The 24,344-nt window shown below is 38.4% G+C and overlaps 1 protein-coding gene across 1 annotated transcript in view; it reads right to left on the reverse strand.

Moving 5' to 3' along the window:
- Positions 1 to 24,344, reverse strand: part of LOC115358303 (uncharacterized) — a 55,687-nt gene that overhangs the window by 23,742 nt on the left and 7,601 nt on the right. Inside the window, exon 3 of the mRNA XM_030050216.1 lies at positions 21,608 to 21,655. Within this exon, the coding sequence (XP_029906076.1) occupies positions 21,608 to 21,655 (48 nt within the window). The remainder of the gene's footprint in view (positions 1 to 21,607; positions 21,656 to 24,344) is intronic.

Below are 24,344 nucleotides of genomic sequence, written 5' to 3' on the forward strand. Positions count from 1 at the left end.
TGCAGGCCGACTAATTGCAATTTAGCCCTAGACAGCACCTCCCTCTTTAGGCCCTCCTTAATGGAGCAACTGATTCACAGACAGGTAACGATTGGAAAGACAAAGTGCTTCTCTCTCTGAATGGAAAACAAATGCACTGCTGCTAAGCTGTTTTCTTTGTGATAGCGCTAGGGGCAGCCCTTTGTATTCAGAGAGGGACAAGAGGTAATATGTTTCCTTAAATCCTATTTGTCTTCCAATTCTATCTTCATACAGAAATAAGAAGGCCCTATTAAGTTACACAGGAATGTCTTCACAGTGGGGACAATGGAAACCAGACAAATATTTGTATGTGCCATGTCAAGACTAAAGGTAATGTATGTAAGATCAAATGTTAAATCTAGATCTCATGCAAACTTAAATCTTGCCTACGATCTTTTCAGTAATTCAAAGATATGGGAGAAGGATGAACTGTATTTATTAAGATGGTTTGTTGATGTCCCCTGTATTCAGTTCAATGCATTTTCTATCACAAAACATTTCCCCAATAGCTGGAGCCCCTCCTTTATAATCATTCAGACTCAGTCAATTCTAGGTGAGGACAGGCATGTGTTGCAAAAGGAGTGTATGGTTCTGCTAATATACTTCTGAAACTGCAATGCATAGTGTGCATTCACAAAGTGCACACCTGGCTGGGAGCAGAGTTCAGCCAAATTCCACACAGCTACAAAGTGCAAACTTTGGCTGTGAACTAGTACCTCTGTCAATGACTGAGACCCGGTCCACACTGAGCCGGCTACATCTGAAAATGCAATGCATTATTTTCCTTCAGCCTTGAGCCGTCTTTTTTTTAACGTTCCAAGGTGTGCAAATCTGAAAATACCAGCCTGGTGTTTTTGCATGGATGGGGAAAACTGAGCTTTCTGAGAACTGAGAAGGATGACATAAGATTGTCTCATGATCTAGCAAATGCTTCCCCACTGTAGAGTGGAATTTGAACGATGCCCATATGCTCAAATGGGAATACTTCAATAATTCAAATATGGGAATTTGTGCATTTTCAGGTGTTTCAGTGTGGATAGCAAGCTTTTAGAAAAAGGTCTGACAAAATTAGTGCTGTGTAGTGTGGATGGAACGCCAAACGGCTTTCTGAGATTTACCTGGCTTAGCATGGGCATGGCCTGAATTAAAGCATGAACCTGGTATCCAGCTGTGACTAACTTTAATGCTGTTTCTGTGTCACAGGAGGCCTCAGAGCTGTAAAGACGAGTTCTGTCTGTGTTTTGATGTACATTTTGGGGGAGGGGTCTTATAGCTTTAAAATGTTGCAAGCTTTCACTGGCAAACCATAGCTCTTTCTGTTAGAAAAATAAATAACAAGCAATGTAATGCACTTTTCAGACCAACTCCATCTGGTACTCAGTCCTCAGCCTCAAGTATGTAAGATGGCAGAATAACCTTTTCCCTACCTTGTGTACACTGATTCAGAAAAGTCAACTCTGATTACATTTTAAGTGAGTGCTTTACTGTAGTTGAAAAGTGAATTGTACTGAATCCACTGTAACAAATTTATATATATATATATATATATATATATATATATATATATATATATATATATATATATATATAAATTCACATATATCAGACACATTCATAATCATTTTTGGTGAATGCACACACCCTCTCCCTGCACTGACCTTTCAGTTTCACCCATCTGATGGTAATCAGGTGCTGCAATCCCAGTTTTTATGAAGGTATTAAAACAACAACAGTTTTTGGCTTTTCCTGTCATCATACCTCAATACTGTGCTCAGCATCATCTTCAGTAGTAGCATCTTTTTGTGCTAATGCCATATTTTAGGGCAGAAACTCTTCACACTCCTCTGTCACAGGAACTTAAGGACATTTTGCCTCATGCAATAATGGTAAAAAATTACAAACCATGAAGGACTACACTTTTTATACACCTGGCATGGAGTACATGATTAAAGAGTGCAAATTTGAGTGTCACCCCAGGCCAGTTGGACCTGTCTTTCATGCACTGATTCACATCAAAGATTCTCAGGCAAGAATCCTTAAGGCATAAGTGTTCAAAGCACTCCTCTCTTTGTAAATTCTATTTTATGCTTGTTGTCTATATTATGCTCCAGAATAACCATACAAATTCCATGCATAATTGGCAGGGTAAAGACATTTTAATTCCTAAGAATTATATTTCATGCACAAAACAAGAAAATGTAATGATAAAATAATGATTAATCTACTTTATTGTTGATTGACCATTGAAAAAGGCTGCTCTTTTATTCTTCTATTCCACAGTCTTAGTAAGCAGGAGGGCAGTAATTATTGTTCATTTTCAGACTGGGAATAATCATGGCCTTCAAAAGAAAATTAGATAATAAGCATCAAATATGAAAGGAAGGAAACAGAGAGCCAACTAGAGTCTTCATTTAGAATAAAAGATGTGATTAGCATGGCTAAAGGTTACACACATTTTTTTTTTTTTTAAACATTTTTAACCCTCATATCAGTGTATGTTGACAATTGAGCATTAGTGGGGAAACATAAGTATCAGTAAACAAGGCCCCAGATGTTAATGTGAGACTGAACTCAGCACTGCACTCAATTCTTCAGTTTGAGGGTTGAGATGGGTGCGCTGATTGTCCACTGAGAGTTGTTTACATTTCTTCAAAAGCCCCATTTAGTTTCCACTGACAAGGTGGAATAAGTGACTTGGCCAAGATGGATGGAGGCACCTGTCCTAATGGTGGCTCAAACTGTGCCCACTAGTGCACGATACATTGATAAATTGACAACAGTTGGGACATGCTCTGCTAGCAGGGAGAATGAGGCTACTAGGACATCCAACTGCTCACCATGTTTCCATGTCAACGCAACGGAACCTCACAATGTGAAAGTCCCCAAACAGCTGCAACAGCGAAATAAGCATTCAGAGGGGTATTTGACGATTAATGTTTGATCTTCATCACTGCCAAAGAGTAAAGATAAGATATTTGTCTCAGCATTGGCAAATACAAAGGTTTTGCAAGTCATCTTTTTAAGGATTTGTGAAGCATCTGTGGGAAAGGACCCTAAGGTTCCAATTTCATGATAAATGAGAGTAGAAGCCCTCATTATTCTGTGTGATGAAAGGAAAGGTCAAAGGGCAAGGTACAGCTGAAACCTACTAGGTGTAGATTCATGGTTAAACCACACTTTATCCAATAGCTCCACATGAATACGTTTAGCTGTGAGGCAGTGCCCTGACAACATCATCAGCAACAAAACAAAAAAGGCAACAGAGTAATGCAGAAGTTTAATATTTCATGGTTAAAACAACTCTGGATACAGTAATCCTCATGGCCTAAGACTTCATCATGAATGAAATGAGATGTTACCACAATAAGACTCTATTCAACCAGTAATGATGTCACAAATTGGGCAAAACGAACCATCACAATATTTCTGAAAGAATACCTTGATATCAATTTAGTGATGATATTGTAGGGATGACTATTGGTGTTTTCAAAAAATACAATGGCACAGTGAGATTTTTTGTAAACAGTCATTAGCAATGTAGATATGATGAGCGAGAGGCAAATAACAGAGAAGCTAGAAAAGTCTATTAAGTTCAGATAATTGCAAGCCTGTAATGCAAACTTTAAAACCAGAAAAAAGTAAACACCTATATCACAATATTACAATATCCTTGTTTCAGAAGTTCCAGGAAGCTACAAAATATGGATTGCTGACTGTCTCTTTAACTCATACAATATGTAATCAGCGTCAGTTCAGTTTACCTCAACTGAGACTCATAAAGCTTCCCTTGGCATGTTTCCTGCTGTCTGTTTTGCCTTAGTGTGTTTTGGGGTCCATAACAATCAGCAACATTCTAATTAGTTTTGGCACTCAAAACTTGCTCTGAAGGAGAAAAGACCAATTTGAGGCTTTTAAAATGCCTTAACCTTCTTTTTAAAGAGCCAATTAGGCAGGATATCTACCCATGAAGCCTAGCATTATACCATATCTGTCACTTCACCACGGAGAAACCAATTTTATACAATTACTGTGGGTGCATTGTATCTTATATTTGAAAGTCAAAACTCTATTATTGTCTTTGAGAGTTTCTCTATCTGAATCTCCAATAAGTGTGAATACATTTGTGCATACATCGGCTCCCATGACCTATCAACAATGCAAATTAAATGTTAAAGCGTGTTAAATGAAAAACATAGACGCAGAGCCTTGCATCGCTCTTTGATATGTTTCCAATAGGATATCCCTTAGCAGATTGTGGCAGGTCATGTTGCACTGAGAAAAAGCAGGAAAACTTAGCAGGTCACTTGCCCTTCAGCCTCAGAATGGACACAGCAACTTCAGCAACTCCTAGATGAAGTTATTTTGAGAGCCGGTCCCTGCAATTATCTCACATCTGCAATAGTTTACCTGGGTTACTCTGACGATTACTCAGACTCCTCAGGCCTTATTGAGATCAAATCCAGATGTCTCTGTTTGTTCACAGCTAAAAGAGCTCAATAGGGAGAAGCATATGACTTTCATCACCACTCACTCAGTTATCCACATAGGCTTTATTAGGTGTAATCTGCACTGTCTGAAGACCTTGGATGAAACAAAACTGTGCTCTACACAAAATCTATGCATATTTCTTTAAGTGCAAAGTGTTATTGCAAAGTGCCAAGTGTTAATGCCTACCTCTATCACATGCTCAACATCAGGGGCTCTCAGTTCACAGGGTTGTAAGATTCAGATGGCGGTAGGGGTAACAATATGATTTATTACCGTGATGAAATATATTACTGATATACACATATTTTACAAAGCTTATACTGATTGTGGTTTTTATCTTGTGAAAAGTAACATCTCATTTTTAATCCATATATCCATTCGATCCATGTAATATGTCAATATTATATCAATATTGAGATGAGACTAGATATCATCTGGGATTTTAGATAAAGGCCTAGGTGGGCCTTTATCTATTCTATGCATGCACTTCACTATTGTACAGCCATATGCCATATACTGTTATCATATTCTGATGTGGCACTGTGTTACTGAACCTGATCAGCCACCTAAGTTTTTGGCAATAAAGAAATATGACTGAAAAGATCTGCATGCCAGGAGAAAAACACATTATATGCATGAGTAAGGTATCTCAACTTGGTAGAACAGCACCGAATCAATCAAATGCCCAAACTAGATTAAAGGCGATTGCCTCAATTGCCTGTCTAAGTGATAGCTGCTGGGGCAAAAGGTGGGAAGCTCAGGGCCAGACGAAAACATCTAAAATCTGATCTATTTTCTTGTTTGGAAGTGATCTGCGTTCCTACATACCTACTTGTGATTTAAATCAGGGTCATTAGCTGTGATGTGTTGGAGGATGTAGAAATTGGGGCATTAATCCTGAGGAAAAAGTTACCTGCCGTTGAGGAGGTGTGATCAGAATGGAATAAAATAGGACTGAATGAAAAATGTGACGAGTCCATGTTACTAGTCATTATCTTACACAGCTTTTGCACATCATTCCTAAACCATTCAGGCTGAAAAATCTGTCCTGGCAAGACTTATTTCTTAAACCAAAGATATATTTTGTAAATTCTCTTTATATTCTAAGCCTAGACTTTTTCAAGAGGCAAAATGGCAATGACAAATATGAAAATGCTAAAAGTACAAGTATTTGTTTTAATAGAGATGAACTCAATTTTTGAAAAGCACGACCTGAAGGTCAGGCGCACTTTGCCTCTCATGTGCACTGTTCATACAGTAATACCACGTCGCCCTCGGCCTCTCTGTAGTAGATGTGGGGTCGTAGAAGTGGGTGCACTGAGGCAGACATGCTGTTGGAATACAACAGTGAGCATGTTATTGGACAACGGAGGCTAATCTTCCTCTGACAAGCCTGACCCTGATTCATTTAAATCAATGTTGTAAGAATGCTCCCAGGCACAATTCCTTTTAATTTACTGTATTATTTAAAGACAAGGGGAAAACTACATCAGGCATCTCAGTAACCAGTTCCTGACAACTAAACGATTAGTCTAATTAGATTATGTGTTTTCATTCTCTTACTTCTTACCTTGTATACCGCCTGCGACTACAACTTTTATCTCACACTATTTCTAGTGCTGAACAACATAAAGCCTTTGCCGTTTTCACTCTAGCTGCTACAAAGGGGATTTAGATATTTTGACTGGAGAACCAGCAGCTGGTGGCAAAGGTATTTTTAAGACAGCTTTCTTAAATGCCTTTGTTGGGAATTGGCATGTATAATAAAAATGCCTGAGAGGTTTAAAGCACCTTGTACATGTATACTGCATAGCTGTTACTTGCATAGTAACATCTTACTTCTACAAGCTACATTTTATAGGCTATTTCTACCAATGATTCAGTACTGTAGACTGGCAAAAGTAAACTCACTGAAGGTAGATTTCTATGTGCATAAAAAGGGATTTCTCACACCAAACATAGACTGTCCCCCCACCCAAAAAAAAAAAAAAAAAAAGAGAGATTACTTAAGCTAAGCCCAATGTTATTTCAGCTTTGCTCTGCCATTTGCATATTCCATGGCTATAAGATAGGAGGATTCACCTTTTACACATTCACAGATGGGATCATCAGGGATCAACTGATGCATCAATGTATTTTGATTTTCCTTTTTTCCGGCATTAAGTAGCTTTTGATAAAGTCTTAATTTCCTTACTACATCATTATTAGCTTTTGATACCAATGTGCCATCTGGCAAATGTTAAAGCACAAGGAGATAAGAATTCATAATGAATATGGTTGACTCTATGACAGATTGTAATAAAAGAGAGGGGCTGTGACAATTATCGCAGAGACAGAGCGTGAGGGCATTTGACAATGTGGCAGGCCTGCACTTGCTAATTGCAAATCTGCAAGTACATTTTCACTATCTCACCGACCATCAGAATTCCTTTGTGTGCCATCTCATTTTGTTATTTTTTTTCTTTTCTGAAACTACACTCTCCTGAAGGATAGTCAGATTGTGTTTAATTTATGTATGCATTTTATATAGCAGCAGTAACATTGAGCACAGTGATATGTAACAGAAGACCTAAACCAGTTGAGAACACTTTCCCACCTACACATGGTGAGAATGAATCCAAATCATTCTATTTCACAGCAGTGTCAACTCCTCCCCAGCACCACCTGTCATCAGGATATTTTGCAGCAATATCAGAGGAAACACTTTGAGATTGTGAGAGCTGTGTGCTTTCATCAGTGTCCCTTAATTAAATCTACCTTTCCCCAGGCTCTATCATGATCTTTGCAAATAAAATAGAAAGTAAGCACACCTAATTAAAGAAGCTGCTGGTAAAACACAGCCATACCAGGTTCTGTCTCTGTGTCAGAGGCTGGCATATCTGCAGTGGCTCTGCAATGCATTGCAATTCCTCTCCACCTCACAGTCAGTACAGGCTAAAATCATGTGTCATTAGTAAATTACACAGGTGCCAGAAAGTGTTTATCATCTTAAGTATGAAAAGCTTCATAATAACCTAAGGAGGTGCTTCTAAAACTGTCCTATCTTTTAAGCTAAATGAACACGCCACACTGATATGAGATTATCCAGCTTTAGAGTAGACACTGTTGCCCCGAGGCCTGGAGCCAGTTTATGATGCACAATTTTCCCTAATCTTTTTGCAACCCCAACAAGCACAAGCACAGGAGCAAAAATAAGAAGAGGGAGAAAAACTTATAAAGGTGGTTTGTTTTTGTTGTTAAACCTTTTTTTAGGCAGGCAGATTGACTGACAACACATTCTTGTTTACAGCAATGGCTTCTTATTTACAGAGAAGGTAACTGCAGGCAGGAGGAGGGTTCACACCTGTGACAACCACAGACTTGCACTAGTTCCTTCCCTCTAGCCTTTCTGGAAGGGCTAGGGGTTTAGTGCCTCACCCAAAGGCAGTTTAAAGGTAGTTGCTAAGCGAGAAAAGAGCTTCTCATCCACATTTCAGATTTCACTTTCAGATGTTCATGGCCAGATTAAGTTGGGATTCAGATCTTTTGGTCCTGACCATGCCTCTCTTGCCATTAGGCTACACTGCCAGCTGTTAAAAACAACAACAAAAAGTGCATTGATTCTGCCAGGACACCAATACTTTTCAGGACCTGCTGAAAAAATAAGCCAATTCACAAATGGGAATCTGAATAACTCTTTGCCCTTTGAAAATTTTCATTTGCTATCTCATTGAGTCAGAAATGAATATTGAGCTAATATTCTCTCTAGCCTTTCTGTCTAATGTTACAACAATGAACTCTACTGAAAATCAATGGAACACATGATTAAAATAGTTTGACATTATGTCTCTTAGTTTTTCATCATTACTCATGCCACAATGCAGATGTCAGCATCTATTATTGCCAGTTTGAAAACACTGGAGCCTGGATCTCCAAAATGCTCACGCAAGTGCTAATGTGTTTGTACTTGTCAAAAAGGAAGATTTGGGCTTTCTAACCGGATGCACATGCATTTTCTATTTCTAAAATATAGAAGGAACTAGGGCAAAGACGTTTACGCTTTTAACCTAATTAGTATGTATTCTGGTGGGTGTCAGATGTGAGGTGCAAAAATGTAAGAGTAGATTAACTAAATGACTCCATCCATCTAAGATCATGTCTTTAGAAAACTTGTTGGCTTAGCAGTCTATAATTTATTCTTTAGTCATAAAGGGTTGGGTGCACATTTCACTGAGGGACAGTAAGGAGCACAAACACTGTCAGACTAGGAGGCTGCCATATTTAGTCAAGATTAAAGGGGAAAAAAGAAGGAAAGGGTGAGTGTGAGAGTACTCAGGATGACTTTTTCAGGTCCCCTATCTGATTCATAGCTCATGATACCACTGCAAAATACATCTCTTGAGGTGTAAATGTTCAAACAAAAATATATGTCCACAAACTTGGTGTCATATTTATCAGTGGATCTCTATTCAATATATTCAAGCAAAACCATACGATTCAAGACAAAAGCAGGACTGTCAGCTGGGTGGAACAACAGTATCTGAGGTGACCTTAAATGTGCTTGTCACTCTGTTTATTTCTGTTTAAGTTAAAATGCAAGTATGTGTCTGCAACATGCACCAGACTTCCCCGATATTGCCATAAATGTTAAACTGCTGTATTACTTTGATTCATGAGGTGTTTCATTAACATATAGTAGATACAGCTGGCATTTAGGAACATCTAAACTAAGCAGGAGGATGGCTGAAACAGTGACGTCACATTTGGTGCAAACTTGATTAATACATTAAAAGTGATTCATAACTGATAAATGGACAGTATGTTCTAGGTGAAATACAATCATGTGCAAAAAAGAGGGGATACTTGATGAAAAGTACTATGGTTAACTGTTTGAACAGTAATGGCTCAAGTGACTAAATGACTAGTCTCAGACTGAAAAAAAAAAAAAATAAATAAATAAACAATTATAACAAAATATTTTCTTGTGGGGAAACTGCACCTACAGTTTGACTCTGTGTTGCCTGTAAGTGTTTGTCAGTCTAGTGCACCACTACTTGCAAGAACTACAGTGTGTGACTGTCTGACTTGTGTCTCTCCAGGAGTTATAGGAGTTAATGAGAGCAGCTTGACAATGTGAGACTACCTGGAGCCTTAGGGCCTGTCGGGGAGTAAGTAAACCATTAGCCTTAGCCCCAGGGCAAACAGCTCCCAAAAAGTGAAGAGTTCTCCACCATCATTTTATTACTAAGTCTCTATGCAAAGGGTGAGATTTTGGTGTTATTTACTGAAGACAGGGAGAAGCCGCTTTGTCGTGCCACTGTCATCTTAGACAGTGTGCTTCTAATGCTCTGTACTGCTGGAAACCTGAAGCCCAGGTTGGACAAAACAAGTCAGACACATAATGCGAAATTCGGCGCTGACATACAGTAATCCCTGCAATGAACACATGCACGGGCTTTTTCGAAAGGCAATGCTGCAGTGAGAGTTGATATAGACAAGAGTAATGGGTCCCACACCTGTAACATGACTCTGTCTTTAGAGCGAGGCCTGAGGAGCAGTGGGTGCGCCCATCCTCACTTCTCCCAGTTGGACACCAATATTGTCTGCAGCTCATTGTCTTTCTGTGATGGGTCAAAATGATAAATCCTCTTACCTCTCAAGTTTTGCAAATAGCCACAGAAAAAGGATAGCCCTGGGAGCATATTTTTGGCATCACATAAATAAAAAATGGGAAAAAAGAAAGAAATGATGCTCGTGAAAAAATTATTTAGTTTGCAGGCCTGCTGTCTTTTGGGGATGTTCGAGTGTAGGCACGTGACCCACTTTGGAGACTGTTAAAGTTAAGAAATTCCAAAACAGTAATATTTCACTTAACATTCTCTTCTAATGAGACTTGAAAAAGTGCAATTTGCTCAATCAAGCAGGAGTTTATGTAGGTTAAGGTTGTATTAAACTCACCAAATCCTAAATCTATACAGGTTAAGAACAAAAGTGGAGCACCACACTTAAATCTTTTTACTAACTTCCAATTATTCTAAACCATGTGGAGCAACTCAAAACATTTAGGTGATTTATTACATTAGTGGCTAGCAGTAGACACAAGTACAAAGGAAGATTGTCTGAAGATTACAGTGATGAAATGGTAAAATTTATTATCTTGACAGCTGGATATTCCAATTTCTTTGCCGCTGAGCCATGTAGATTTTCCAGAGTGCAAACATGCTTAAGTACTTCTTCAGAGTCAATTAAATCAGATACTGGTTAAATTACCATTTTTATTAACCTACAGGTTAGCATTTTTGTAATTTTAAATCACTATTGGAAAGACTATTAGAACAGCTTTCCTATGAAGACAGAACCAAGGGTCATTTAGAGAGCAGCAGAATTAATCACACAATGTCACTTCAAATCTACCTTTCAATTCACTTTAAACCCCACTCTGTGATTTACATGTGCATAGAGACTTATCTATACTCGGTAGTTGGTTAAAGGAGAGATTAAGAGTAGTGATGGGCTACACCTACCCAAAGCCCTAGAAAACTTGAGCACCACACCTTGGCAAAAAAAAAAAAAGATTATCAAATGAAAGTTGTGTAGTATTACAGTCGGCTTATAGTGGGCCAATTAAATGTCCAGAGTTCAAACACTCTCAATATTACTCTGGAAATCACTTTCCATTTCCCTGTACCTGTAGAATCTCCTGTTCCTCCTACACTCTGTGTGAGTCAGCCTATGGACTGTGGACAGTAAATAATACGCCAAGAGAACATTAACCTTTAGTTGTGGTATAAGGATGGCACCTCAATTAACAAGAGTAAATAATCCTTGTGATTACTTCTGGCCAGCCTTTATCTCGTACATAACCTAATTAAATGGACCATCCAAACATAAAACCATAGCTAATCGAAAGCTTTGATGAAGCATTGCAATGTGGCTGTGGGATTTTAAAACATACACACCCCCGCATGGATGCATGTGCATGTGTGCACACGCATACATATACAGTGTCATGCGCACCCACACCACACCCACACTAACTTGTACCCAGCTTGAACGGTTTTAATGAGCAGTTCTTGTATTGGGAAGATGTATCTGCACAGTTTAGTTAATTAAATGTACAGCGGTTTATTTATTTTTCTATTGTGAATGTAAAATTAAAAACACAATCATGAAAGCATGTTTTTACAGTGAATTAATAGTTCGATGCACTGATCAAGAAAATGTTGACTGTTTGAGGTTTTTTTTGTTTTGTTTTGTTTTGTTTTTAATTAGCAGAAATTCAGTAGGTAGTCGGCATTTCTGATTTTTAGTTGAATTACTTAAACAAGACCCTAACATAACTGACTCCATGCAGATGGGATAAGTTATATGACTGTGAAGGATGCCTCACTCCCTGCGTAACTACTTACATGTGACCGAGGGTGATCACTGTGTGCAATTGATTTGCTCTTAGCAGACCCGATTAATTAGGCTTGCAGACAGTACCATAATAAGTAATAAGTCCTTGTCATTTATTAAAGGTAGTCATAATTAAAAGAGATCACGTTGTGTGGATTATGAAAAAACGAGATAAAAAAACAAAAAACAAAATAACAACATTATTCACATGTAATATAAAGCTCTATTCTGGGCACCTGCATAGCATTAATTAAAGGTGAAATGTGTAGAATTTATAAACATCAATATATCAGCATCAAATTGGTGCAAATACAAATACTGTAAACAAATGAGACCATGGTCAAGACCACTGGTAGCCTCAGCCTCACTTTTGTTGCATAAGTGCTCCCACAAATTCTGATCACATTTCCCATAAATCCCATTGATTCCTGTAACAAAGAAGTTGCAGTAGGAGTTCCGGGCATTACACCATATTTATCTCCTTTTCCATTTTACTTTAAGGGAAAACATATCGAAGGCAAGTTTTCCATTGGTTTATCACTTGTTCCACCATCTGAAATTGCGTGAAACTGAAAGTTGTAGCTCCATTTGTGCAGGAAGAACAGCGGCCTCTTCCTGTTCTCAGCTGTAAAACAATGCAGCACAAATCCCGCAATATCCAACCCAGGGGCGCACACTGTAAAGTGCAGTGTAGAGGTTGTTCACAGCTTGTCTTCTCAGTAATGATCTGGTTTGTTTACTTCAATTACAGCAATGCCTCAAAATTGATGATTTATTGACGATAAAATGCTGTGCCTGGCATCTTGAAGCTGACGGACGGGTTAATTTTCAGGCTTGCCAGAGCCCACATGATGTTTGCAGCGCAGACATACGTAACTGCCTGCATAAAGCAATTGTCAAAACTATGGAGTAAAAAAACACTGTCAGAGAAAATTAGCTGGAATTAGTGGGAATTAACTGAATTTTGTGTTTTTGCTTTGTTTGACCAACAGTAACCTTTCACCTATGTAGTTTTCCATTAATCAACATTTTCCTTATAGTGAACCTTGCTAATGCGGATCAGTATTTTCATTATAAGACACCCCACAGCCATTACACACTGTATCTTTGGGTTCCAAATTGAGCTGTGAATTTTGAGAGAATCTGACACCCCTGCCCGGGGGTTACAACAGAATGCTAACGAGGCCACAGCGACATTTCCATCACCATACAGTCAGTTGCACCATATATCAGCCCTACTCCGAACATCTTCCTGCAAAGCAGGGAGTCAGTGACAATTCCAGACATAACACTTTTTTAGTATCTCTCACATACCCATGGTATAATGAATGAGGCCATTTAAACAGGATTTACGATACCTTTAAAACGTGATTGCTTAGAATTTGAGAATTATTCATAAGACTAAAGCATAATTTGTCATACAGCAAGTGCTGTTTTCGTGTGAATAAATGGTTTCTTTGTAGTTTTTCAAATGAACTCCTTTTCATCCACTCTTAAAATAAGCCATTTCTATGCATATATGTCCATGCAAAGGCTTTAATTAAAGGAAATGTGGCTCAGGTGACAACTCACAATCAAGTTTTCCTCATAATGCATTGTGCTACCACAGAGCTGAAGAAATGGAAATGGATGCAGATGATTAACAATACATACACGTATTGTATTACACTGCAACTTTGTTGAAACAAAGAGTTTGCTGTTTACAGCACTGGAAAGGCCATGGTTTCATAATATCAAGGAATGTATGTTTTTTTAGAAGCTGCTAAAAAGGTAACAATTGTCTGACTTTTTCTCTGAACTCAACAGTAAATCAGCCAGAATTTCAACCACTGTCTTGTTAAGGAATCAAGTTACATTCCCACCATGAGAGAGGAAAATGCATCCCATCCTTGTTACAAAGATTATTTGTGTTCACTTCCTGAGGCAGCGTGACCATGCTTTGTGTGCGATGCCCAGATCATCTCTCAATTACACAAGGATCCTGAGGCAGAGGGTGGGGACCCAAGTGAAGGACCAGTTATGTCCCTGTGACACACACACACACACACACACACACACACTCCTATAGCTCTGAGGCATGGCTTACCATAACCACAGCCAAGAATGAGGCCTCTCAGGATAGATTTACACACAAATAAAACCAGTCTTATCTTGGCCCACATGTGAACGAGAACTGATTACACGGTCTACATTTCAATGCTCAGATTAAACAGAGTCCATTTCCTATGCCCTATTTAAACCAATTCCAAACTGCAAACACAATGAAAACAAAACTGATATTATTACCGTGAGTCCTCAAGCAAGTTGAAGTGTCCATTAAGAAACTGCTGTGAAAGACCTGGTGCACATTTTACAGTGTTGAATGCTACAAGAGATTTTTCTTAAACAAAGATTTCAATGTTTTAAAATTAGAAGCATTCGCAGTTAATGTTACCCTTTTGAAAATGCAAGCAAATGAAATAAAATATTGCATATTTTCTTGTTATGGCTTTTGTACTTTATGGAATGTGCTAAAATGAGGGTACAGTGATAAATTTATCTAGATAAGCCTCAAAGCAAAACACAAAACAAAACAAAAATAGAAAAAATACTGCCATGCTTTGAATTCCCCATTTCACTTGCCTTTGTGATAATTACCATTATCCCACAAATTGTATAATAATATTATGCCACTTCACTTACATCATTATTACCTCATTTGCCACACACCATGGACTTCCCAGTGTTTATGTGCTTGATGTATTTACATTTAATGTTACTCATTTAACTGGCGTTTGCATCTAAAGTGACTTCCAGTGAGTATAAAAGGAGAATAAGCTTCAGTTCCTAAATCACAAAATTACAACCAAGTAACGGTAAAGACGGCAAGCGTCAGCTGCTCAGACAGAATTGCTAAGAAAAGGATAAACTGAGGGCTAAGAAATGTAGAATAATTTTCTGAGTGCATCTTAAATTAGGAGGAGAGAAGACATGATTCACTGAGGAGAAGGTGGTGCACAGTATTTCCTGAATGTATTTAGTGTGTGTTAAGATGTGTTTTCTGTCCTCTACAGAAAATGACAAGTGACTGTTGTGCTTTGTGTATCCTCAGAAAAGATGTATGTAGTTTTTCCATGAAAATTTGAAAATAACAAAAAAAAATCCCCATATTCAAAGATAAGTAACTTGCCATTAATGATTTGTTATCAGTAAAAGAAAATAAATCCAAATCCATCAAAGAAAAATTCCACCCAGCGAACCAACAAGAATTCATAAACTGAATAAATCTTGCCCTGAGACTGTAGGCAGGTCAACCGAACCAGACAGATGAGCCTTAATTTAGAAAGTTATTTTCATTAAAAATGTTCTAGATAAATCTGCATAGCTTGATGCCATCTTTCCTCTATATATAACCAACATATGTTGATAATCATTTTTAAACACAGACAGGCACAGGCTGTATTTTTCTTCCACTTGTTCACTGAAATATTCTCTGACACACCGGCCAGTGATACATTTTCCTACTGAAAACAAGATTATATTTTCATTTCAGACTAGTGTACTTACAACTGCCCGGCTTTAGAGTGGTCATAAAAGCATGCTGAGATATGGTTTGATGATAGCACGCAGAGCTAGAAATGTTGTATACATATCGTTTTATGGTGCTTCTGCTTGCTATGGGTTGACCTATATCTTAAGATGTTTGATATCTGTTTAAGAATTTAAAGATATCAGCAAGGGAGGAAAAACAAAAATGATTATAGCATGATTTTTCATTTGCTTGGCCTGTTTCCAAGTAAATTCTAAATGTTACATATGTTTCATGTGTTTGAGATGGTATTCAAATGAACACCGTCTTTCAAAATTTCCCTGCATGCAGTGCTCTCCCTTCTTGTTTTTGATGGCTCATTCCTTGAGCACTCTGCTAAGAAGGGTAGAAAATGTGAATTCCAACTAAGCTACTTAACCACAATGAATTAAGGCCTAACATTTGAAAATTTGATACTGAAATTACTGTCATTATGGTGCATTATGTCTCTGCATAATGACTGCTTTGGCACTATTTGAAGACAATGGCAGATTTTGCAGTAAAAAGCGTAGTTAGAGGTAAAGTTGATTTTTATAGCCGTTGATAATATTAGAACTTCAAACCTTTATCTCCATGGCCATGACCTTGTTCATATCCTCTTCCATCTAAATACTAATGCCTCCACAATTTTTTCTCTTTTTCTGGACTCTGAGTGAGCCATACACACAGTAATGAACTTCTCAATCAGAAAAAATGCTCTTTAGGATTACTGTTACTTGCATTCTACTTGTGTTTTAATCAACAAAATTAAATGCTAAAATGACCTTATATGGGGTGTTTCAATCTTGATTTAACACTAATTGTTGATTTGTGATCTTTAAGAAGAAAGCAGAGCATTAGACAGCTTATGCCATGTTCAACAAATTGGGGAATACATATGTTTCCACCATAGTGTGTACACAGATTTTTTTGTGTTTTTAGAGTTTTGTAGATCTGGCCCCTGGTATGTTTTTGTTGATTTTACCAAGTTTGCACCAAAAGGGATGTTGATAAAGAGATGAACTGCAGGTTAAGAGGGAGGAGCACAGAGCAACTGTGACCACATTTTAGGAGCATCTGTATTGTCAAACTACCAAAACAGACAGGGAGGTAAGGAGGACTGTCCCGGGTCTTTTTAAAATGTTTCCAAGGTTGCAAACATTATGGTGACCAACTGGAGCTGTTATTAATTCTCCATCAGTTTCAGTTTGGATGCCTGAAAGTCAATTAAATGAGAATTTAATTGAATCAGCCTCAGGAACCTCCCAAACAGGAACTCAAATGAATTCTGCTTGGGGACGGATGGCAGGAAAAGGGGGGAGGGCATCGAGGTTAAATAAAAGGAGTGAAATTACCAGAGTCTAAGTCTTGGCTGGGAATAATGGCTGTAGACTGACCCCGCTATTGATGTAAATTAAATCTTGTTTGCGACCTTATCCAACCAAACCAGCTGCCATGGTTTTTGTTATTTGTCTGGTAACCTTGCGACTCTCCATTCTTAAACTGACAGAAGCCTCAGCCCAAAAGTTTTGCACAGAATTTGCACCCAACACAAACCCTGCTTTTATATCTGTGGAAGCCCATAAGCATTTTGTAGCAAGGAGAAACATATAGGTCTATTTTAATAAAACGCTCTGCATTTTAGGAAATAAATTATCATGCTACATTCATCACGGGGATTAAAATAAATAAATATATAAACGGTCATACACTGGCATGTCTGTCTTGAAGGGATATGCGGAGCAACCAAATTGCTAACTAAAGCGTGTTCAGTGTTGCAGTGAAGTGGTCCAAAATTTTCTAAATTCTACAACCAAGCAGTGCACACTAACACACACACACACACACACACACACACACACACACTTGTTTCACCTCAAGGCCAAGTTCCATTGTCCTGGGAAAGCCATGAGGAGGCATTCCTTTCATGTGTCATCTCCTGTCATAGCACTGTCCTGACAGAGGCTTAGTGACATATGAGAGGCCTAGGCAGAATGTCCTGCTTTTAGTCAAATGAAGAGTCTGGCAGCTGCTGCATTCATCAAAATCAAAGGATAAGCTGCTTTCCATGTAAAATCAAGTGATGATTAACATTTTTTATTTCAAAGAGGGGGATGGGAATGTAAACGTTAGCACCTTTAAGGAGACACTTGAGAGACACGGGGCGGGGAAGGTTCAGAAATGGTGCAGAATTGTGTCAGAAGATTTTAAGTGGGATGAACGTGCTGTATAAACTAAGCTCTCAAGTTGGAGTCTTTCCTCTGTCTGGACTGACTTTTCGTATTGTGGCTACAATTGTCCACTTCTTTTCTATAAAACAAAAAACAACAACAACAACAAAACAGTTCATTCTAGTTAAAATCTCTTACAAGTACATTAAAAGACTTTTTTTCCCCCCAAACAAAGAAATGTAGCAGAGATGTGGGCACACTAACTGTAATTAAAGCCTGGCTTGGTAAAGGGCAATTTTGTTGTTTGCAATGGAGTTTCTTTGAAAACGAATTTGAGCTTTTGGATTGACCTTGGAAGACATGAAAACAGAAACAAAAAGAGCTGGTTTGCTGTCATTCATACAATCAAAAAATATAAACATGCAAAACATATATTCTATGTGTGCATCTATGTAACCTGCTGTGTGTATTTGATAATCAGAGTATGCATCCACATCCAAATTTATAGTCTTCACTCCAAAATCATGACGCAGTTCCTAGATTTGACTGGACTAGTGCTTTTGTCTATGAAAGTGGGTCTGATTCTGACTTATGTTATGCTGTCACCCATCTCTCGTCTCTCTTTTCTGTTTCAGAAAAGTTGTTTGAATTGTGAAAAACATTACATCAGATCTCAAACATGTCACAGCACCAATTCTGAGTCTCAAAATACTTGGCAAGGGATGTTTTGCACATGTTCTATTTTGTGTACACGCCAACAGTGATACTACTTTGACTCGGTGCCACGACCATGCTGCCTCGAAATCAGCAAGATCCGGATTCATATAAATAGTCTGAAATTGACATTGTTCGCCCCTGATGTTACAATGCAAACATAAAAGTGTAAACCCTCCACTCTCGTATCAATACACATCAGCAGACATGTCATTTTGCTCCTGGTGGTTGCTGCATTTGTGCATATGGCAGCTGAATTTCTATCTGTGCTACCATTTTTAGCTGGCATGCAAACTAAACAAATTGACACACTGGCAGCTGTGATATTTCTGGTCTTGTGAATTTACAAGAGGTGTAGCATTTCATCTTGCTATACTTTTTACAAATAGACCAAATAAATAAATAAAAAATAGTGCGCCTCCTACTTCATAATTTATTATTGCATGGGCAATGTAGTGTCAAAAAAAGAAGAAGAAAAAATCAGGCTTTTCCTTGACAGCTACAGTAACAGAGAGCACAACTGTGGCATTCACTAACACATCTAAATGCATAGTGGGACTTTACAGCAAACCATACACTAGCACAGAATGATGCCTTGCGCTTTCCTGTCTTGCAGTGAAATTAAAATTCCTGACAGGGAACTAAAAGCAACACGTCTTAACTATGTGGTCCTGCTTAAAACAGTCTATCTAGTCTAGTCTAAAAACACTATCTATAATAGACAGATAGATAGATTTCATATGTTCTTTTTTGGTTATTTTTCTTTTTTATGCACATAGTGTGTAATGTCTCTGTTATAAGGGTTCTTCTATAGGTATCAGGTGAAGAACCTCTTCAGATATGAAGTATTACTCTTTTCTTTTCTTTTTTATTATTAAGAATGTACCATTAAACACGCAGTCTGTCCTCCCAACTTCTGTTCTATGGTCAGACAAGGGCTAATCAGGGCCAAAGAAGGGAGTTGTGAATCTCTTCCTCTTTCACCACTCCCCACCAGTGCCCACTCCACTGGACTCCAATCAATGGGAGCAGAGGCCATTAAGGCAGCTCTGGCCCTCCTTTTCTTTATAATTACACCCTCCTGGATTGACCGAACACCAGCTAGCCCTCTGCTATTTGCAGTAATTAGTCCAGAATGTGAGCTGTCAACATGCAAAAATCGTGCCAGTAGGCCTACAATACCACAACCACCCCCACTGAGTACAACAACAAGCACCTAGCCTTGGCCACTGGAATGCATTAACTTTCTCCTCTCTTTTTTCCCTCGGCGACTCATGTCAAATCCAGGTCCCTCAGAACAAAATCTTAATAATTAACTGGCAAATTTTAACATGATTGCTTGTGACACACCTACTCTGGTAATTATTGCTTTGAGGCCATGTGCTAATGAAATTAATGCATTCATTGCCCCAACAAATTAGCATAACTCATACAAATGGCCCACATTTGAGACCCCATTGCAAAAGGGGAAAACAACCAACAAAAAAAGCAGCATCAACAAAAATGTTACAAAATTAAATGGCTGGCACATTGAATCAGAGAGTGCATGATGAACATTGCTAGGAGTTTTTCGAAGTCTTAATGGCTAAAGCCTCTTAATTTTAACCAAGGGTTATTGCTGTAATGCATTACAACATGATAGCAGTGCAGGACCAAATGATTATCACTATCATCATTACAGTCATTGCTGATCTACATATACATCTCTCAGTGGACAAATATTAAATGGCTATGCCATTGCAGACATTAAAATGTTATTATACTGATGCATTAACTTAACAGAGTTCATATCAATATACAGTAGAAGCTTCCCAACAATCATTCTCTAAATGGCACAGCTGCCACTTGCAGCATTCACCAGCCCTGCCACTAACCCCTGTTCATGGCTGTTTGGTCTCTCAGTGGGATGTCTCTCAGACATTTACTGCTCTACATTAATAATTAATGACAATGCCAGTGGTACAATGGACAAAGACAAGTGAACAGTAAATTGGAGGTGCAGCAAAAGTGCAAGAAATGTCCCCTTATAGGTAAAAGGAGAGCACAGATAGTTGCAACACCCTAAAAAATGTGTTTGCCTCTAGCCAAATACGGTCAGAAAAACTGGAGTAAAAAATGAAAATGACTTGCATTTAAACAATAGTGAGCTGCATTATTATAGTCAGGTGAAAGTCTGCAGGCTTGGATGGCAGCTCACAGAGGAATTTTCAAGTTGACATTTAACAAAACAACTTATCATGAAATATTATTTAGGGACATGACTTGGCGCAATAAATCGGTAGACCGGAGCTCACAAACATAATTGATCTTATTAACCCTGGTCCAGAAAATCTGTTATTGATACCATAAGATCTTTTGATCTGAAAATATGGGTCCTCTAAAGTATCCCTATCTCCCTATTAGCATTGTACTCTTAGCTGTGTATATGACCTCTAAAAAAATAATAATAATCCCTCTCAGAGCTGATTTTACATCTTAAAATGCTGAATTGCCAAATAGGCTGTCACAAGACTTACATTTTTTTCATAGAATGGGTCCCTCCCATACATACAGATAGGAACAGAAAACAACAAGGACCAAATTTTCAATAAAGCTCTGTAGAGCAAACTATGAATAAAACACTCTGTCGCCAGCTTGTGATGCTTTGACCTACTGTGCAAGCATGAATACATACAGCACATCAACAGCACACTTCCTAATCTGAGACGGTTAGTAATGTGCCCACCTTATCTAGCATGCGACCCCATCTGCGATGACACATCAGCTCCACCATTTCATACGAATAAACTCACAAACAGAAGACACAATGTGTTGACAGAAAATTTGCATTGGGGATGTACCACAGGAAAGCGTGATTAATTTCTGCTCATGAAATGAATACAGATTTTGTCATTACATGGCTTGTATCCTTTGCCAAATATTATAATGTTTCTCTTTTTCCACAGTGTGAGTGTTCTGGTACAATAATAAGGAATAAAAGACAGCTTAGAGCTCATAACCAACAAGACTGCTGGCAAATCAGCTAAATCAAAGGGAGAAACAAAGAGCTGATTGCTCATTAGTATTATGGATCTGCTCTGTTTAAATCTGTTTTGTGAGCTGCAGCCTCTGTTTAATGACTTAAATGGTATTTGTTTAAATGCTGCGTACCTACAACTCACAAAGTCGGATTAAAAGAATGAGACATCATCAAATATTTCATTGAATTCTCACATTGCAACCCCCACGACACATACACACACACACACACACACACACACACACACACACAGATAACAAATGCACTTACCTTGGCTTTGCACACAATGCACCGCAGCCTGTTTTCACTTCCATGTCCCTGTTTAAAAGACAGACACTGTCAGGCTTGTTCTCTAATTTAATAATGAGTTATCAAAATAACATTTCCAGCACTGAAAGTATTAAAATGACACATGTGCATGGCAAATCACTTGTTTGCTTGTTTGTGTTTTGATTGATACAGTAATTATATTTGTTTGGAAAATATTATTGTTGCAAAGACAGCATTTTTAACCCAAAGGCACAAGAAGTACACGTATGCTAATTAAGTGCAGACATTTTCTTATTGTAATTAGTATTTAGGCATATGTCAATAGACATTATTTTGTTACTCCCACTAAATGTAACACTTTGCAAAATGTAATATTCCTCTAAATGTAACTTGATAGCATTGCAGATGAAATGAAATAACGTGTTGGCAATAATCTTCAAACTGGTGTTAACTAACTGAAGATGCAAATGGAAAGAAAAGCATTTGTACAAACACAATTGCCAAATCCACTACTAATATGCATGGCATGTAGGAGCACATTTTGATAGATGTTAATGGCATATAATTATAGAACACTGCTATTAGGCAATGTGATTTTATAAAGAGGACCATTGCCCCTGGCACTGTGGCCTGATTGCTGTGAGTGTTTGGCTAATGAATGTAAAGCAAGTCTGTTTGCAATGATGAGAATTATCAACCCATGAGAGAGAGGGCGGGGGAGCTTAACTCACTATTTAAACCACTCGCAATTAAAGGGAGATATACGCATGCACACTCAGTCAAGGGCACACTCACTGACATGAACACACACACACCACAGACTGTGCAACCTCACACACATATTACACAGAAACCTTTTGTATTGTATAACAACATATTAAATCATCCACTGCATTGTACCTGACTGATTTTCAATTTATGCTTTCGTCTTTTCCTACTTTGGTCAATGCGACATTCTTAAGTTTGTTGTTGAAAGAATACTATATTTAGCTAGGTAGCTGTTAGCATATTCAAAGCTTGTCTGCATCTGTCTTACCACTGTCCTCCATCTTTTCTTTTCTTTTTTTTTCTTTTTTGTGCTCTGACTACTTTGAGGTTTATTTCAAATGGATGGGATTACATATTCTGGAGAGCAATTTTTTACAGAATATCATTTCCATTAACTTCAATAGAGTGAAACCAGATGGAGTCTGTATAGAAATGAAAAACATATTTATCTGTTGGGATAGTGGAGGGAGAGTGATTGCAATGGCTTAACGTAGGCTTTTGGAAAGTAATGGTATACACTGCTGTCCTTGCTCTGTATTTTCTCAAGCCCGTGATTTAAAAAGCCGTCGGTGGGCAGGGTAGTGAGACACACCAGGCCTGGACTGGTATGGTACAAGCCATACAGTCCTCCCATGCCCTTGTACTTTGTGCTGTGAGGGGTTTCACCCCTCTAGGAATGCACTCCCTATAATGAGGGTCAGAGGTCAAAGTGCTGCTGCGCCTGGAGGCCGGGATCTCCTAGGCACACTCAGTCACTGACTCTGTCCCTATATTTAAATCCTGCCTCAGGACATGTTTTTCAAAGGGCATCTCTTAACTAGTTCCTGGTTACTAATTAGTTTTGTGCCTTGCTATTTGTCTTTGGGAACCTGAATGGGGAGGGGACACAAATGAGGCGGGCTAAAAAAAGATAGCGTATGGTTTGCCTCAGTGCAGATGATAATCATTATTCGGATAGTCCTCTCCTGCATACAGCTGCTGAAGTATGTATCAACAGTTGTGGGAATGAGTGCCAGTGCTGTTTTGTGTGTTTGAATTCAGCCTGCCTGCTGTTTAGTCACAACATCTGTGTGATACTGTTGTGGGTGAAATTAAATAAGGACATGGAATTTGCCCCCCCTCCCTTTTTTCTTTCTTTCTTTTCTTTTCTTTTTTTTGGTTCAAGCTGCTTTTAGGAGTGGTAACGGCGCATGCTATCACTCCCAGCTGGCTGGCTCTCACAAGTCACATCGTTATTGGATTACATTTTCTGGCTTCATAAAATGCGGTTAAGAGGCACTTTAGACATACGTGCATGACCTGCTTTCTAGAGATGGCTATCAGAGCAAAAGTGACAGGTCAATTGCTGATTTCTGTTCCGTAAAAAGGGAAAGGGGCTCCCTACCCTCAGCACTCTGAAAGGTCGTGCACTCACACACACACACACACACACACACAAACACAACTTAAGTAGTGTTGTAGCATACATCAGCACAAACTCTCAGTAGAGAGGGGCATTTCTGTGTGTGTGTGCATGTGTGTGTGCTCACTTATGCATGTGTGTCTGTATATAATTGTATAGTGGGAAGACACACACTTAATGGAAGTGGCTCTTCACTCTGTCAGCTGGGTGGTGCAGATGAAAGGTCTCCTGTAGCATGCTGTCTACCACTTGTGGAATATTCAAAGAGATCAAGAGTGGATGTCGCTAGAGGAAACATTTAAATAGTAGACAAACATTTTAACTTCAAGCGACTGCCTATCCTTATGTGTGAAAGATACATAGAAAATACACAGTGATGCAGGTTGCAACACATCATAGATCTAAGCATTATTATTGAGAGACAGAAAAAAAAAAAGAAATGAATGCTTGTGATGGCTCTGGATTCTTGGCGCGGCTGATGTAATTAGTTGACTGTTCATACCTCAGATGGAGGTAAGCAGTCTAAAAGGTAATAAGTACAAATTCTGTATAGTCCCATGGCACATA

Source organism: Myripristis murdjan, chromosome 4, assembly GCF_902150065.1.
Source record: "Myripristis murdjan chromosome 4, fMyrMur1.1, whole genome shotgun sequence".
NCBI lineage: Eukaryota > Metazoa > Chordata > Actinopteri > Holocentriformes > Holocentridae > Myripristis > Myripristis murdjan.